This window comes from Dipodomys merriami, unplaced genomic scaffold (assembly GCF_024711535.1).
Source record: "Dipodomys merriami isolate MVZ:Mamm:240054 unplaced genomic scaffold, mDipMer1.0.p SCAF_8, whole genome shotgun sequence".
Taxonomy (NCBI): Eukaryota; Metazoa; Chordata; class Mammalia; order Rodentia; family Heteromyidae; genus Dipodomys; species Dipodomys merriami.
Genome location: NW_027206401.1, coordinates 22,350,952 through 22,367,014, shown reverse-complemented (window position 1 = coordinate 22,367,014; position 16,063 = coordinate 22,350,952). Strand labels below are relative to the sequence as shown.

The 16,063-nt window shown below is 40.5% G+C and overlaps 1 protein-coding gene and 1 long non-coding RNA gene across 2 annotated transcripts in view; one reads left to right on the top strand and one right to left on the bottom strand.

The window, feature by feature from the left end:
* Sgk1 (serum/glucocorticoid regulated kinase 1) overlaps window positions 1-16,063 on the bottom strand; it is a 92,482-nt gene that overhangs the window by 48,646 nt on the left and 27,773 nt on the right. The window contains exon 2 of the mRNA XM_070010747.1: window positions 7,978-8,193. Coding sequence (XP_069866848.1) covers window positions 7,978-8,193 — 216 coding nt within the window. The remainder of the gene's footprint in view (window positions 1-7,977; window positions 8,194-16,063) is intronic.
* The window catches only part of LOC138819309 (uncharacterized), a 40,141-nt gene that overhangs the window by 16,967 nt on the left and 7,111 nt on the right, over window positions 1-16,063 (top strand). Inside the window, exon 2 of the long non-coding RNA XR_011369395.1 lies at window positions 3,238-3,273. This is a non-coding gene — a long non-coding RNA (uncharacterized lncRNA). The remainder of the gene's footprint in view (window positions 1-3,237; window positions 3,274-16,063) is intronic.

The following is a 16,063-nucleotide window of genomic DNA, read 5'->3' as shown; positions in this document are numbered from 1 at the left end:
ATCCTTAGCTCGGGGCTCTCCTCCTGGGCTCCCCTGTGTCGGAGTGTAGGACGAGGCCCGAGCTGCAGCCCATTTAAATAAAACAGCTGTAGAGTCTGACTCTCGGTGGTCTTCTTGAGGGAGGATCCTGCGACCTTGGCATAACAATTGGAGATAAGAGTTTCTGCCCAGGCCTGGCTTTGAATGACGATTCTCAGATCTCAGCCACCCAAGTAGCTGGGATTATAGGCGTGAGCTACTGGCAGGCTTCTTAAAGAGCTTCCACATAAGTCCCTCATTTGATTCCCAGTATCTCAACAGCCCTGTGAGGTGGGCAGTATTAGCTTCTTCTTGACTTTCAGGTGCGCCTCAGGAGTTCTGGTAACATGGGTGAGGTCACATGATCTTCTAGTGGGCATCTGGTTTTCTGGATCTGGATGCCATGTCACTTGGTCTTCTTCCAGAAATACAGGGCAAATGATAAGGGCATTTTGTTGATCCTCCCTGGCTTTGTTTCTGTGATGAGTTCTTTCTCATGACAATGCATTGGAAATCAAAATACAATTTGGTGTCCTGTATCAAACTGTAGGCAACAGCTTTCTCTGAAATCCCCCTTTGCCCTGAGGACACATAATGACAAAAGCAGAGAGCTTCGGGAAGAAAGCAATCTGAAGCACAGTTATTTCAATCCGTAGAACCCTTCATAAAATATTATGGTGTAAATTAAAGGAATCCAGAAGTCTTTAAAGCCATCTGGCTGATTTAAGTGTATTTTTTAATAGCATCTTTCTGAGAAAGATCAGAAAAGCTCAAGACGATATAAATATAAGTCAGTATGGAAACAATTCCTCAGCTGACCATTGCTCTTCCAAGCTTCCTGACCTTCAAAGGAATAGCCCAATAATTTGGAGAAGAAATGTGAATGGCATTGAACACCTTTTGGAGAGCTGCTAACCTGGCAGATGGAGATGAAGCATCAGAAATGCGGAACGAGGGATGATTCTCTGCCTCCAGTGCAAAATTGTATGAAGTGGGCTTAATTAAAATTCTAGCTTTCGCTTCTTGGCCTTTTGGCAAAGATCACTTTTAACAATGCATTCACTTACTGTCTTGGGTAAACTGCTGAGAAGGAAAAGGCTGTGACCTAAAACTTAATCACATCAAAGACTTTGTATTAATTCCTCTGTTGGTAGTAACGTGGCTCATAAACGCTCCAAGTTGGATGGTTCCTTCCAGAGGGCTGTGACTTCTCTAAGCCTTAAAAACCCACATTGCCCTGGCTTCAGCTTTGCTTGCTGACTCAGCAATGTCCAAGTTGCCTCCAATGGAAAAGACAGACAGAGCAGTGTGAAGAAATCCTCATACAGCCAAATCCATCCCATATGAGAGGGCAAACTTAATAAGAATCAGCCGTGAGCCCTTGGAAGGCAGTCTCCAAAATGTACATGATTTACAGCCAGGGTGGGCTGCTGAGTTTTCTGTCTTTCCATGTTAAAAATGATTTTGCATGAATAAAATTTCAATTTCAGCTAATAAGGACAAAGAGAACAAAGGGTAGGCTAACTCTAGAGCATACACATAGCTCCAAGTAGATGAGAAAAATGAGCACCTTAAGATTTCATGACTGTAAGGTGCTTAATGAACAGAGTGACAAAACATGTACCACACAGGCCAGAGCCAGCTCATGTACACCCTGACTGCAATCAAGATGCTGTGGAAGCAGAAGAGTTGTGTTTTCTGTTTCTCCCCAGAGCCTTTCTTTGCAGTGATGGAATCATCTCATGGCATGAAAGCATCTTTGGGATGCTGCCTACCAATATGGTAGTACCAATCTACCCACCAATAGGATAGAATTGTAACGATTTCCTTTCTACAAGTTGGTATCCTAGTGGGCATAGTGTTATTCTTACCCACAAGTGATGTATTAATAGAGCCTTGAAAAACTCAAGTCTTTCTTGCTTTATCTCCTGTACCTATCACCTGCCAATTTCTATCCCTAAAGGCGGTGATGACCATTTCAGTTTGACATATGTTCTTCCAGACCTTTCCATTAGCATTTTAACACAAACACATACTCATATACACAGACATGAAAAAAGAGATTAAAACATGTGATCATACTAAGTACATACTCATCTTCAAATTGTTTTGCTAGTTTAATATATCTTGGTTTATGTCAGAGGACATACAGCTCTTTTTTTGGGGGGGGGTCTGGTCGTGGGGCCTGAACTCTGGACCTGGGCGCTGTCCCTCAGCAATTCAGCTCAAGGCTAGCGCTCTACCACTTGAGCCACAGCACCACTTCCAGCTTTTTTTCTTTATGCTAGGTGGTGCTGAGGAATCGAACCCAGGGCCTCATGCATGCAAGGCAAGTGCTCTCTACCACTGAGCCACCTTTCCAGCCCCAACAGCTCTTTTTTATTGTTGGCCTTTTTAATTTTAGTTTTGTGAAATAAGGCTTTTCTATGTAACCCAGGCTGGTCTCAAACTCTTGATCCTCCTGTTTCAGCCTCCCAGCTCATAGATTTTTTTTCTTCATAGTCTATAACAGGGATATGCCATAAGTAATTCCCTATGTGTTTACAGTTTTGCTCTCCACTGACATTCCCATGCATTCATTATTTCCAGTACTGTAGTGGACATTGTTATTTCTGCCCTCATTATCATATAGGCACATGTTTATCAGGGATAGATGGGGACACACAGATTTACTAAATCATAAGGTATGGGATTTCAAAACTTTTAGTAGACAAGCAATGCCAGAACATCTTCTATTAATAATATTCCACCCCTCTACTTTTTTACCAACATAATATTATCATTCAACCTGTGACAATTTGATGGATTAAAGAAAAATGGGGGATTTCATTGTTTCAATTTGCATTTCCCTTGGGGGTGATATAAGCACTAAAAATAGTTTTTAATTTCCTATGCAAGCTCAGGGATAATGGGAAGAGCGATTGTGAATTCCAGGTGGGTTGATTAACTGGAGATGGAAACTGGCTTACATATTGTTCTTAGTTTCTAATTTTAATAAATTATGGTAAGCTAGTGGGCTTGAATGATTTTTGCTTTTTGGAATTTGATGGGATGTGCTTTATGATATAATTCTTAGTATGTTTTTGTAATTGTTCCATGTGGCCTAAAACACTGTGAATTCTTTGTTTATGAAATATGTCTTCAAGTTAATTTTGGCTAATGGTTTCATTAATTTTTTCTACATAAATATTTTCAGTATTCTTCTTTTCTCTTTTCCAGTGCCCAGAATCAAACCCGGGGCCTCATGCATACCAGGCAAGTGCTCTATGACTGAGTTATAGTCCAGCCTAATATCTTCTTGAACTAGAAAATTTCAGAAGAAATATGATGAATCATGAATAACACTAATCTCTCTCTCTCTCTCTCTCTCTCTCTCTCTCTCTCTCTCTCTCTCTCCTCCTTCCCCTCTCTCCATGTTGAGGTTTAAACTCAGCCTCACACTTTGCTAGGCAGGTATTCTATCACTTGAACTACACCTTCAGCCCTGCCTTATCTATTTTGTATTTTTATTTGTTATTTTAAATATTTCCATATTATGCAAAGTGCATAATGGTTTGTGAATGGCTTATTTTCTTGGTATATGTCTTTCATCAGAGTGAAATATTCTATCTTTTAAGTTCTTTAAATGTTTTGCCTTGCACTGTATTTTATCTGACATTTACATTGCTCATACTCCTTTTCCTGTATTAGACTTTGCCTGGAACAGCTTTGCTTTCTGACTTCCTGGGTGTTAGAAATAAATTCAGTGTTGGTCCATTTGCAAGGCAAGGCATTTGACCCTGAGTGGAAAATTACCCGTGGCTTGGTTACATAGTACTTATAGATGTCACAAAGTTCATGCAATGGAAAGCTCATGTGGTGGGGGTAGTTAGCAAGGGACAGAATAGACTACAATAAAGTGAGAAATGGGTATAAACTACATATGCCAGAAAGTACATACCCAGAAGAGTCTTCTCACCACATTAGAACAAAGGGAGGAGGTAGAGAGAGACAAAAGCCCACTTCTAAAATTCAACCAACCTCAAGAGGTACATGCATTCAAATTACTCAGTAGAAAGTAATCTAACTTCAGTGACATCTGGGAGAGAATATAAATCCCATAGTAGATCACTGAGGATTTGGGAGAAGGATCAATAGGTGAAATTGTTTGCTGTAACCTTGGAGAGTATGCCTGCCCATCATACAGACACCCGGTCTTGCAAGCCTGCCATTGAAGTTTTGCTTTGGCTGCACCTTTTGTCTCCAAGACCATCCTCTGAGATTGGATGAGTGAGTTTATTTCTCATATTGGATCATTTTGAATACACAGTCTGCAGTGACACTAGATTTTGCTGCAGGCATTGTGACCATTTTAGACCTGTCTTATATTTTTCATAGACTTCAAATTCTCTCTCATCTGGACAATGGTATATTTTGTTTTCTAGCTATGATACCCTGAAAGGTGTGTTTTCTGACATTAATTTAAGGTAGGAAGGAGAGATATCATTGCAGTTCAGGCTGCCATCGTGATCCAATTCTAGACTTCCTTAAGAAGGGATTTCCTTTCCCCCTTCCTCTCTAGCACATTCTTCCTGTGTCTTACATCCTGGCTGTTTTAGGTACTGAAGGTGCTGTGAGAAAAACAGTGCAGAACAGACTTTGTGAACATGTTTAATCAGCATGCACCCAGCTGAAAAACTGCTGTAGTCTTTGTTCCTTTGTGGTCCACACATCAATTTTACATTGATGCTACAACGTGTTCTACTATCATGCATTGAATACTATCAGTCCCCATGGTTATATTATCTTTCCTATCTTATTCCCAGAAAGATCTGTTTAGTTTATAAACAGCCCATTTTCAACAGCACTACCAGTGACACCACAATATTGCCAGTCTCTGATTGATTGATTGGTAATACAAATATTCTTATTTCTTCTATTGGAAGAAATGTTGGTCCCTGACCAATAGACTGAGGGCAAGTCCTAGCACAAACTGAGTGCAGAGTGACTCTTAGTGATTTGGCACAATTAAAGGTGGCATTTACAATGTGTTATTTTTAAAGTCCAGAGGAAAATCCCCATAATTTATAAATTTCTGGAATAATTTTTTTCTTTCTTACTTTGAAAACATTCTAATCTCACTTTTTTCTTTTTTTGGTTGGTCATGGGCTTGAATTCTGGGCCTGGGTGCTGTCCCTCAGCTCCTCAGCTCAAGGCTAGCGCTCTACCACTTGAGCCACAGCGCCACTTCTGGCTTTTTTCTTATGTGGTGCTGAGGAATCGAACCCAGGGCCTTGAGCATGCAAGGCTAGCGCTCTACCACTTGAGCCACAGTGCCACTTCCAGTTTTCTGATGGTTTATTGGACATAAGAGTCTCATAGAATTTCCTGCCTGGGCTGGCTTTGAACTGTGATCCTCAGATCTCAGCCTCCTGAGTAGCTAGGATTACGGATGTGAGCTACTAGCACCCAGCTCTAATCTCACTTTTTATATCTTTTGTATTTTTTTTTTTGTGGTAGTCCTGAGGTTTGAACTCAAAGTCTGGGTGCCATCCTTAGCTTATGCACTCAAGGCTGTCACTCTACCATTGGAGCCATAGACCCACTTCTGGCTCTTTGGTGGTTAATTGGGGATGAGTCTCATGGATAATTTTTTTGTTCAGTTTGGCTTCAAACTGCGATCCTCAGATCTTAGTCAAATTGAGTAGCTAGGATTATAAGTGTGAGTGTCTGGCACCCTGAAAACTATAAGTTTTAATAACGAAAATTTCATGTGGACACCCCCTATTTATTTGCTTATCATTCCATGTTTCTTTTCCCAACACAGGAAGAGCTGAAAAAGAATGACAGGAGCTGTCACGACCTGCAAAGCCTAAATCATTTACTATCAGAAAAAAAAGTTTGCTAATCTTGTATTTAGTATCTATTTAGTGCCCTTTGTGACCAACTCGGAGTTGAGTCAGAGTCTGATTCAAAGGCTTAGCTAAAATGTAAATCAGCAAACATAAGCATGGGACATTGTGGATTGTGAAATTTTTTTAAGTGCTAGCTCTTCTGATTTCTCCAATAGAGGTATAAAATAGACCACTACTTCCATGAGGAAACAGGTTGAAAATATTGCATAATATCCCAGGGTTAAAAAGAAAAATTAGAGTCAGTGTTTTCAGTCTTTTAACAGCTCATGTTCCTTTATCCCTGGAAAATACTTACTTTGATTTTTAAAAAGGGTGCTAGTGGCCATTAACATTAATCATTTTGTGATGTACTCGTTTGTAAAAAAATTAAGGTTAGTTACAATTAATTATACTTTGTTCATATGTTTTATCTCCTAAATGCTGCATTTTAAGGATCTTTTTTTTTCCAGTTATGGGGCCTGAACTCTGGTCCTGGGCACTGTCCTTCAACTCTTCAGCTCAAAGCTAGTGCTCAGCCATTTCAGCTACTTCCAGCTTTTTCTGTTTATGTGGTGCTGAGGAATCAATTTGGGCCTAAGTAAGATATAATCTTAAAATATAAACTCAAAAGGATGAACAAATGTAGCAGTGGTACTCACTAGACACTGTCAAAAATAAACTATGTAACTCTTGGGTGAAGACAGAAGGGAAGAACTGGGAGAGAGTGAGAGAAGGGGTGACATTGTCCCAAGAGAAATGTGTTTAATACCTGACTTATGTAACTGTAATCCCTCCTTTACAATATCAATAAAAAGCTTAGAAGATATAACCTTAAGTTCTGAAACTTGAGAACATGCATGTGAAAAATATTGTTTTGTTCATATGCTAAAAGAAGTAAAATAAAGCCAACAACAAAACTCTCCTGGAATAGCAGAGAAAAATAAGAATCATGGGAAAAACAGTGGAAAGCTGATAAAGTACTCTTTTTTTTGTTGTTTTCTTTTGGGTCCAGTCATGTGCCTGAACTCTGGGCCTGGGCGCTGTCCCTCAGCTCTTCACCGCAAGGCTAGCGCTCTACCACTTGAGCCACAGTGCCACTTCCAGCTTTTTTTTTTCCTGCTTATATGGTGCTGCGGAATCGAACCCAGGGCCTCATGCATGCAGGCAAGCACTCTACCACTGGGCCACCTTCCCAGCCCTGATAAAGTACTCTTTAAGTGCATCAAATCATGTTGAGCCAAATGTTTCCGAGGGGGCTCAAACCTATAAATGGCTCTTAGAATTTAGGGTCTGGGTTAGCAATCATCTCCAAATCCATCTTTGGTAGGATTAAACACTTTATAAGGGATTTCTAACTGACAAACCCAGTGTTGCATCAGCTTCAGAACAGGATAAAAATTATTATAGTGTACTGTCTGATTTCACTTTTGTAATATTAGGTAAGAAAGCAAATTTAAGCCAGCACCTGTAATTTGCACGTGAAATCCTAGCTACTCAGGAGACTGTGATCTGGGGACTGAAGTTCAAGGCCAGTCTGGGCAGGGAAGTCTAGGACACTCTCTTCTCCAATTATCCACCCCAAAGCTGGAAGTAAAGCTGTGGCAGAAAAACAGTCTTAAGCAAAAATAAACCTAAGTGATAGCACCAAGTTCCTGAGTTTAAGCCTTGCACACACACACAACACACACATATACACTACACACACACACACACACACACACACACACACACACACACACACACACACACACACACACACACACAAGCAAATCTATGACAGCAGAGAGGAAAGTCATTGTTAGGGCTGAGATCTGGGGACCTGAGTAAGTAGTGGATAGAAGATTTTTAGGACAGTGAAAATGCTGATACTGTACTAGTAGATGCATGTTACTCTACCTTTGTAAAGTCCATCAAGAGTAAGCCCTAGGAGCTGGGTGTGGTGACATGTCCCTGTCACCCTAGCCACTCAGGAGAATCCAGAGTTTGAGGCCAGCCTATGAACTATGTAATATTTTGGACATTCTATGGTAATGAATATAAGAAAGACAATCCTTTCAAGATGGACACATAGCAACAAAGAACTTACTTCACACCCAGATTGGATTTCCCACGAACAGGCCTCCTTCTCCAGAGGGGGCATCCCTCTTGGGAAAGTATGGTCCCCCAGGCATGGTTGACACAAGGCCGGCTCAAAGTCTGTCTCTCCTGGAGGGAGGTGCACCCCAGAGGGAGCCGTGTACTTCAGACTGGGACTCGGATGCTTGTCCACACTGACCATCGGGCTCTTGATCCATCTTCGCACCTACAAAGTGCAGAGGCAAAGAGAAAAGAAATGCATTAGCTACCTTAAATGCAGCTTTTAAATGCATTAGCTCTTAAATGCAGCTCTGGTGGGAAATTCTGTGTGGCAGAGACTTAGAAGAAGACAATTCAGTCTCACAACCTCTATGTCTTTCCAGCCTGAAGGACTCAAGCTGGTCCATGCTCATCTGTCACTTACATGTCATCAAGTATGCCTCCATATTTGATAAGACTGAGGGAATGATATTTTCTTCCAGAAGGTTACAAAAACGTAACAATATTTTTATTGTTTTATTTTATTATTATTGTTTTTCATAGGTAGTGATTGAACCCAAGGCTTCTTCTATGTTGGGCAGTGCTTTACCACTGAGTCAGGGTCTTGTTATGTAGATGAGACTAACTTCAAACACTATACATTACATCCCCCAGCCTTGGCCCCGTGAGTGCTTAGATTAGAAGTATGCACTACCAAGCCTGGTTTGTAAATGTCGATTTTTATTTTATTTTTGCACATGGTTGGTGTTCAATAGTGATTATTGTATTTCAACTCCTACTATTACAATTATGCAGACAGAATAGTAGCTCATGGATTTCTAAGGTGAGTAGCTAGTCATACTTTCTTGGGGAAATTCTGATCTCATACTTTAAGGCTTAGTTGTTTCTAAGCCAGTAAATATGTATTTCCCTATGCAAAATACTTGGTTGTAAAAATAAATAAAAAGTGGAGGAGGAGGAGGATCAGGACTATTATGGATAGAAAGCACTGTTTTGAGTAGTCTGAAGAAGGCAGAGCTCACTGAAAAGATGGCTTTTCAGTGAAAGCCTACAGTAGAAAGGAAGCCCTGATTAAGAAGGGCTCTAGGTTCATTGCTAAGTCTGGATTTCAAGGGAAAGATTCAGGCAACAGATATAAAATTGAGACTGTATTTTACTAAAGTCTTCCAAGAAAAGGAAACCATGACTTTCATAGATCTATTTGAGAAGCATGAATCCAGATGTCAACCCCAAATTACAGGGGGTGGGGTGGGGACTGATTTTTAGAATCTATTACACACATGTCATTGAAACTTAGAGACATAGACTGGCTGGGTATTCTCCAAGAGGGTGTATATTTTATGCTTTAAGGCTCTAATGTCAAGGTTGACATGAGGCATTATTACTTTTAGAAAAGGCAGATGATTCCCCAAACCTCTGACAAATGAACCTGTGTAGAGCAACATATGTGTGGGGACATAATCATCTCTCTGTCCATAGAACACAGCAAGGGAAATGGAGAAAGACTCCCATTCTCCAGAGGCCCAGGAGTAAGATGTTATAAAACATTCCTAACAGAACTGTATCTGGGGCTTATGGCATGCTTTGCCTTGAAATACTTTATAGCCTTTGGCTAAGTGGCGACACACTAGCATTGTAGCCTAACAAGTGGATTTCATAGACCCAATGAAGAACAGGCTTTATGTTGTTTACCTGGTCCCCAGAGATCCCTGAGGGAGTGGCTTGTGGACACAGGGCCTTGGATCCAGACAAAGTGTCCTCCAAAACTGCACAGCAGAAAAGTACCTTTTGGTCTTAGGAGAATTCAAGCAACAAAGCACCCACGTGAGTGAATGAATGGCTTGGCCAGAGGCAGTGACAATGAATGGCTTTGGAGTCCCTCAGAGACCAGCCACAATGGCTTTGGGAAAGGCAGCAGCTGTGTGTGAGAGAACCGTGAATGCCCGGATACAAACTTGCTGCTGTACAGGCTGTGCAGCCACCTGGACCCTTGTTTTATTCAGGGCTCCATAACCTTGTAAACAAGCACAGACTGGAGGGAGACACCCCCACCCCCACCCCAAAACAAATCAAGAATTCCCTCACTTGAGGCTGAGAGGAGCTTACATACAAATAGACTGAGATCTGCAGATGCAATTACCTCTCTAGCATTTGGAGTCAGAGAATAAGACCCTTCTAACCACACAGGAAGTCTGAACACTGCGCCCATAAAATGCAAAAGCAATTTTTTGTTGTTAAATCCAGTCTGCTTTTGCCTTTTTTAATTTAGTTGGAAAAGAAAAAAAAATGAGATCCAGAAGCAAAAATCCCTCAGACTCAGACTTAAAGATTGCCAGACATGATTAAGGAGATTGGCCAACTTCTGGGGATTTTCCATTTGTGGTCCCCTTCCCCCCTACTTATGTAATAGTAAGCAGATAGTATTCTTAATTTAAAGTGGTTTAGCTGATCAGGATAACCAAAGCTGAGAAGTGATAGGGCTTCAGGTACTAATGCATGAACGAACTGCAATGTGGATATCTTAGGGCTTTTCTTTTTCCTTTTCTTTCTTTCTTTCTTTTTTTTTCCTGGTGGGAACAAACTGGTGCTTATAAAGTAGAGGGAACTTGAAGTTGGAGACAACTTCTGCCATTTCCCAAGAGGCATCTTTTTTATCAGAGGAAACTGACTTTTTATGCTGCCTCAATGATTCAATTTGAGTATAATTGACTCCATTTTCTAGTGAGATTACTCGGGCAATAAAAGGGACAATAGAAAGGAACCTTCCCCTCCCATACCCAACGTAGGTTTGTCCAAAAGTTGGCTGTTAGCAGGCTACTTATGATGCATGTAATTCCTCTCACAAGGGTATCTGGAGCAGTTGAAAAGCCATGCTTCCTAAAGTAATAGTAATAGTAACCTGATTTCTTTGCCTCAGCTGCAGCCTTTATTGCTTATGTAAAACCATAGGAGTTTTCATCCTGAATCTGGGTAAGGTTGGCTTTTTAGGTTTTAAAAATATTTTTTAAAAAAATACATCTTCCAGAGGCTAGAATTTTACTTTATAAAAAAAGATAGGCAGGCCAGGCAAGATATCTGACCCCTGTCATTCCAGTTACTCAGGAGGAGGAAGGATCAGGCTCCAGGCCAGCCCAGGCAAAAAGTGATCAAAACTTCATGTCACACGGAAGTCAGCAGGATGAGGTGGTACATAGCATAGGTCCCCAGCCCTCGAAAGGTATGGACTGAAGGATTGTGGCCCAAGGCCAACCCTGAACAAAAATTTGGGATCTACTCAAAATAACTGAAGCAAATGAAAAAAAAAAAAAGAAAGAGGAGAAGCTAAGGGTACACCTCAAAGCATTTGATTGCCTAGCAGCTATAAGACCTCAAGTTCAAACCCCAGTATCCAAATTTAAGAAAAGTCAGTTGAAATAGTCATTGCTTGATTATTTTAAATAACAATATCACTTATTTATGGCTGTCAGTATGATTTGCTAGGCTGTCTAACAAGGCAAAGAATGTACTCTGTCTAACTACTTCCCTTATCCGCCACCACTTGGTTGAAGGGACACCCTGAGAAGACAGAATGGTGACTTCTGGATTTCCCCACCTTCCTATGCCCTCAAGATTTTCCAGTCCTCCAGTCTCAATCCTGACCTAGATTCTCAAGTTTAGCCCCGTGTTGCTCTAGGCCTGCTCTGGAGGATGGGAGGGGGAAGGAGGAAGGGACACAGTCCTCAGCCCTTTCTACACTGCAGCTCAGAGCAGTCAGCATCCTGTCTCCATCCGTCACAGCCCCCAGTCTCCTCCCCAAGTGGAATGGAGGATTAATCGCCAACACAATCCTCCTGTGACCAGCTCTGTAACTGCAAATCCCCCTCCTCAACTATGCAGGAAAATACCACCTCACCCCTCCTTATCATGTATTAAATGTAAATAGAGCTCAGAGATTCACTAACCTGAGACTTTTGAAATGGAATTAGAATTTTTCTTATTTCCTTAAATAAGACTAATCATTTTGTTTGAATTGGTCTTTACTGAACTTAGAAGTGTGTGTGTGTGTGTGTGTGTGTGTGTGTGTGTGTGTGTGTGTGTGTGTGTGTGTGTGTGTGTATGCGTGTGCTGGTACTAGGGCTTGAACTCAGAACCTCATGTTCTCACTTGGCTTTTTCTCTCATTTGAGCCATACTTCCACTTCCAGACTTTTGCTGCTTAATTGGAGGTAAGAGTCTCAAAACTTTTTTGCCCTGGCTAGTCTTGAACCTTGATTCTCAACTTTCAGCTTCCTGAGTAGCTAGAATTATACATGAAAGCCACCAGTATCCAGCTAGAAAAAAAAAAACTATATATATAGATATAGTTTTTTTTTAAAGGAAGAAGTAGATAGAGTGATTTCAGGTATTGCCTCTAAGGGACAGTGTGTGTTATTTGCTTTGAGGATTGAAAGTAAAACTCAAGGAAAATAGAGATGTTGGGCCAATTGGCCATCTTGTCTGCAAGCAGTCCGCCGGTTTTGGAAACTTTCTTTCTTGTCACTTCCAAGAAATCATTTTCCACTGTTTTCACTTCTTTCTCTAGGTTAGTGTCTTTGCATATTAAAAATGTTCTTGCAATATTTTAAAAGCTCGCAAACTAACTAAAAACAGCTTTTTTACACCCACAAACTCTGCCTGCTCCAGCTCCCCTTTCCCCACAACCTCAACTTTTCCTTCTGTTAGCCAAACTTCATGAAAACATAATTCCATTTCCTCACCTCATATTCTCTCAGTCTATTGCAATTTCTTCATTATATATTGATGGATGGGATATTTAATATTTGCTAGGACTAAAGTGAAAAAAATAATATGCAAAGAGCCTTACACCATTGCAACGTTTCCATGAAGGTGTCTGTAAACCTCATTGCCAAATCGAATGGACCTTTCTCTGTGCTTACCTCATTTGCCCATACAGATACACCTTAACTGATGATGGGTTAAGTACTAGAAGTCCATCACTTGCGAATACAGTGTCAAAAATCCATTATTTCATTGGAGCTTAGCACCACGAGTGCAATATGAAGTATTAGCCCAGAAGGGGAGAGAATGTAGAGGAAACAAAGGCAGGAATCTGTGTGGGATGTTTGGGAAGTTAAGCCCCCACAAAGGAGGGTCAAAATAACTAAACAAACAAACACACAAATAAATAGATGTTTTTAAAAGAGAAGAACTAAAGCTAGTGGGAAGTCTGAGTCACGGGGCAAGGAAGGGTTATTGAAGAGCTGTAGGTAGGGGTATAGTGTGGAGGTATGGTCAGATCTCTTCCAGTGTGGTATGAAGGATGGATTTGGGAAGAATGCAAGTGGCTAGATGAATCAGAAATGGGTTAGAAAGTGCCAAACAATAATAATGGTTTTGGGAATGAAAGACAGTATGAACCATCAAGTCTATCTAACAATCATGTAATTCCCCCTAAGCAAGAATCACTTTAAGATCTTTCTTCTGGATTCTAAATGATCTTGCCCTTTTAATCTGTTTGCCTTCCAGATACCACTCACCTCTCAAATGTAAAAAAAAAGCAGATCTGTTTACTACCTAGCATGTTTGAAAGCCATTGATCAGGATTGGTGCACTTAATGTTAAAGCCGTAAATCCAGCAGTGGTGGCTTATTCCTGTAATCCTAGCAAATCGGAAGGCTGAACTCTGAGGATTGAGGTTTGAAACCAGCCCAGGAAGACAAACCAGAGAGACTTATCTCCAGTCAAGCAATAAAAAGCTGGAAATGGAGGTGTGGCTCAAGTGGTAGATCACTAGTCTCATAGAACGGGAACACTGCTGTCTCTTGTACGTTCAGTAATGAGAATTTTAATTTACAAAATCCCTCTGTGGATTCTCTTTTCCTAGCTTATTCCCACCCTATTTCCCAATTGCCTTCATTTTGACTTTGACCGCTCATAGAAAAGAGACTCAGAGCTTAACTCGGCTCCTGTCCTAGACTATGATGGAGAAATCTTTGTTGGTTGATTGAAGGCACAGGAGATTAAAAAAATGACAATTATGTGTTTAGGAAGACAGAGTTCTTTAAAAGAAGCTGACAAGGAAATCAACAGTTATAAAAGCATTATAGATGAATTCATCTTTGGGGTTAAGATAGGGCTGTGGAAGAACTAGTGCAGTGTTTGGATGGAGACACATGTTAAAGACACCTGTAAAGGTGAGCATACCGGAAGACAGAAGGCCAAAGGGGTAAGAGGCTTCAACTTGATCATTCAACATGAACATGAACATCATTTGATATGTCACATTTTGCTGTATTCTGCAGCAATTAGAGGGAGCCTAGGATAAAAGCAGCCCAAATCAGGGAGACAAGCCCATCTCCTTGATGCATCTCCAGATCTGGGTAAGCAGGCTCTGGTTGAGTATGTTTTGTGTGTTTGTAAACCCAGTCCTTTGGGACCTGAAACAGGAGAATTGCAATTTTCACATCAGTCTGGACTATACAGTGAGTTCAAGGCCAGCGTAGGCCTTTAAGAGAAATGAATAGTTCTAGATTTGCGTCTTCCTTAAACAAGACCTTTCATGCCTTTGAACTTCATTGTGATTATCTCTAAAATGAAGGTTGTGAAGCAGGCCATTGTAAAGCCTGCTGGAAATGTCACTGATCCAAGGCTATTTATTCACTAGAGTCCTTCTCATATGATTTGGGTCCCATTTTGATGGTGCCCAGCTTCCAGCACAGCTTTGTCAATGAATATACGATCAAAGATCATTTGCTCTTTTTAGTACATTTTTCTTTGCTTGATATTTTGGCCGCATTCTCCTATAATTGTTTCTTTTATTCACTAAACATGCTGAAAAAAAAACCCACAAGGCTTTAAAAAAATAATCTTAGTATCTTCAGGGTAGTTGTTAGAAAAGTCATTTCAACTGCGAAGATAAAGACGGAGAGAAAGTTTCATGGTTGAACTGTGAACATTAAATTGGAAGAGGCAAGTGGAAGGGAAGACCATTAACATCCAGAGGACTTGTTACCATTCTCCAGGATGTCTGTTCCTCTGTGCAGCTCTCTCCTACAAAACTCTGCACAGCGCCCTCACTTGCAGTGTTCTACAAAACCACTTTCCTCCAAATTATGCATGTGCTGTATTGGTAATGGTTTCTATTTCTGCATTCTATTTTTTCCTCACTTCATGTTTTATAAATGAAGAAAATGGCGAGATTTAATTATTCCCTAAAAAAACAAGGCAGCCAAAGCTAAAAGAAAAAAAGAGTAGATATTTACTGAGACCCTGCTACATCCAAGAATTGTGCTTGTTTTAAAATGTGGAAGCTAGGGGGTGGATAGAAAAGGCTGTGCAGATGTTTGAAAATCCTACAGAAATTGCTGAAATTGGAAAACTTGCTGCAGTTCAGAGACAATTAGGACAGAAAAATGGCTGTCAAAATGAATCTGTGTAAATGAGAAGGAAAAAAAGACATTTTTTTTCAAAACAGATGCATTTAAATAACCATGACAATGATAGAACCAGAGGCTCAGAATCAAAGGAAGAGCCTGGCGATGTTATCCCCAATGACCACAGCCTTAAGAGATAAGATCCATTCTGCTGGTGGATCTCAATTCTAGGCACTAAGAGCTGACTCGTTAAAGAAAAAATAGTAATAAGTAATGGGAGGGGACATGTAATCCACAACTACACACTTAGTGAATTACATTTGAATGACCATCATTCAACCTCAAAAGGAAACAAATAGCATGCCTTTCAGTTTTATTTGAAGACGTGTGTATAAGGAATTTTAGAGGAAATGTAAATTGGTAGAAAGTGATCATTTTATTTTTTGCCTATCGTGTGTGTGTGTGTGTGTGTGTGTGTGTGTGTGTGGTGTGTGTGTGTGTATGCTGGTTCTGGGGCTTGAGTTTTTGTGCTCAAGGCTAGTGCTCTTTGATCTACAGTACCACTTCTAGTTTTTGGTGATTAATTAGAGATAAGAATCTCATGGATTTTTCTGCCTGGGCTGGCTTTGAGCCATGATCCTCAGATCTCATCCTTTTGATTAGATAGGATTCAGGTGTGAGCCACCACTACCTGGTTTGTTGATAAAACCATATTCAAAATGAATCAGGAATGCCAAGCATGGTG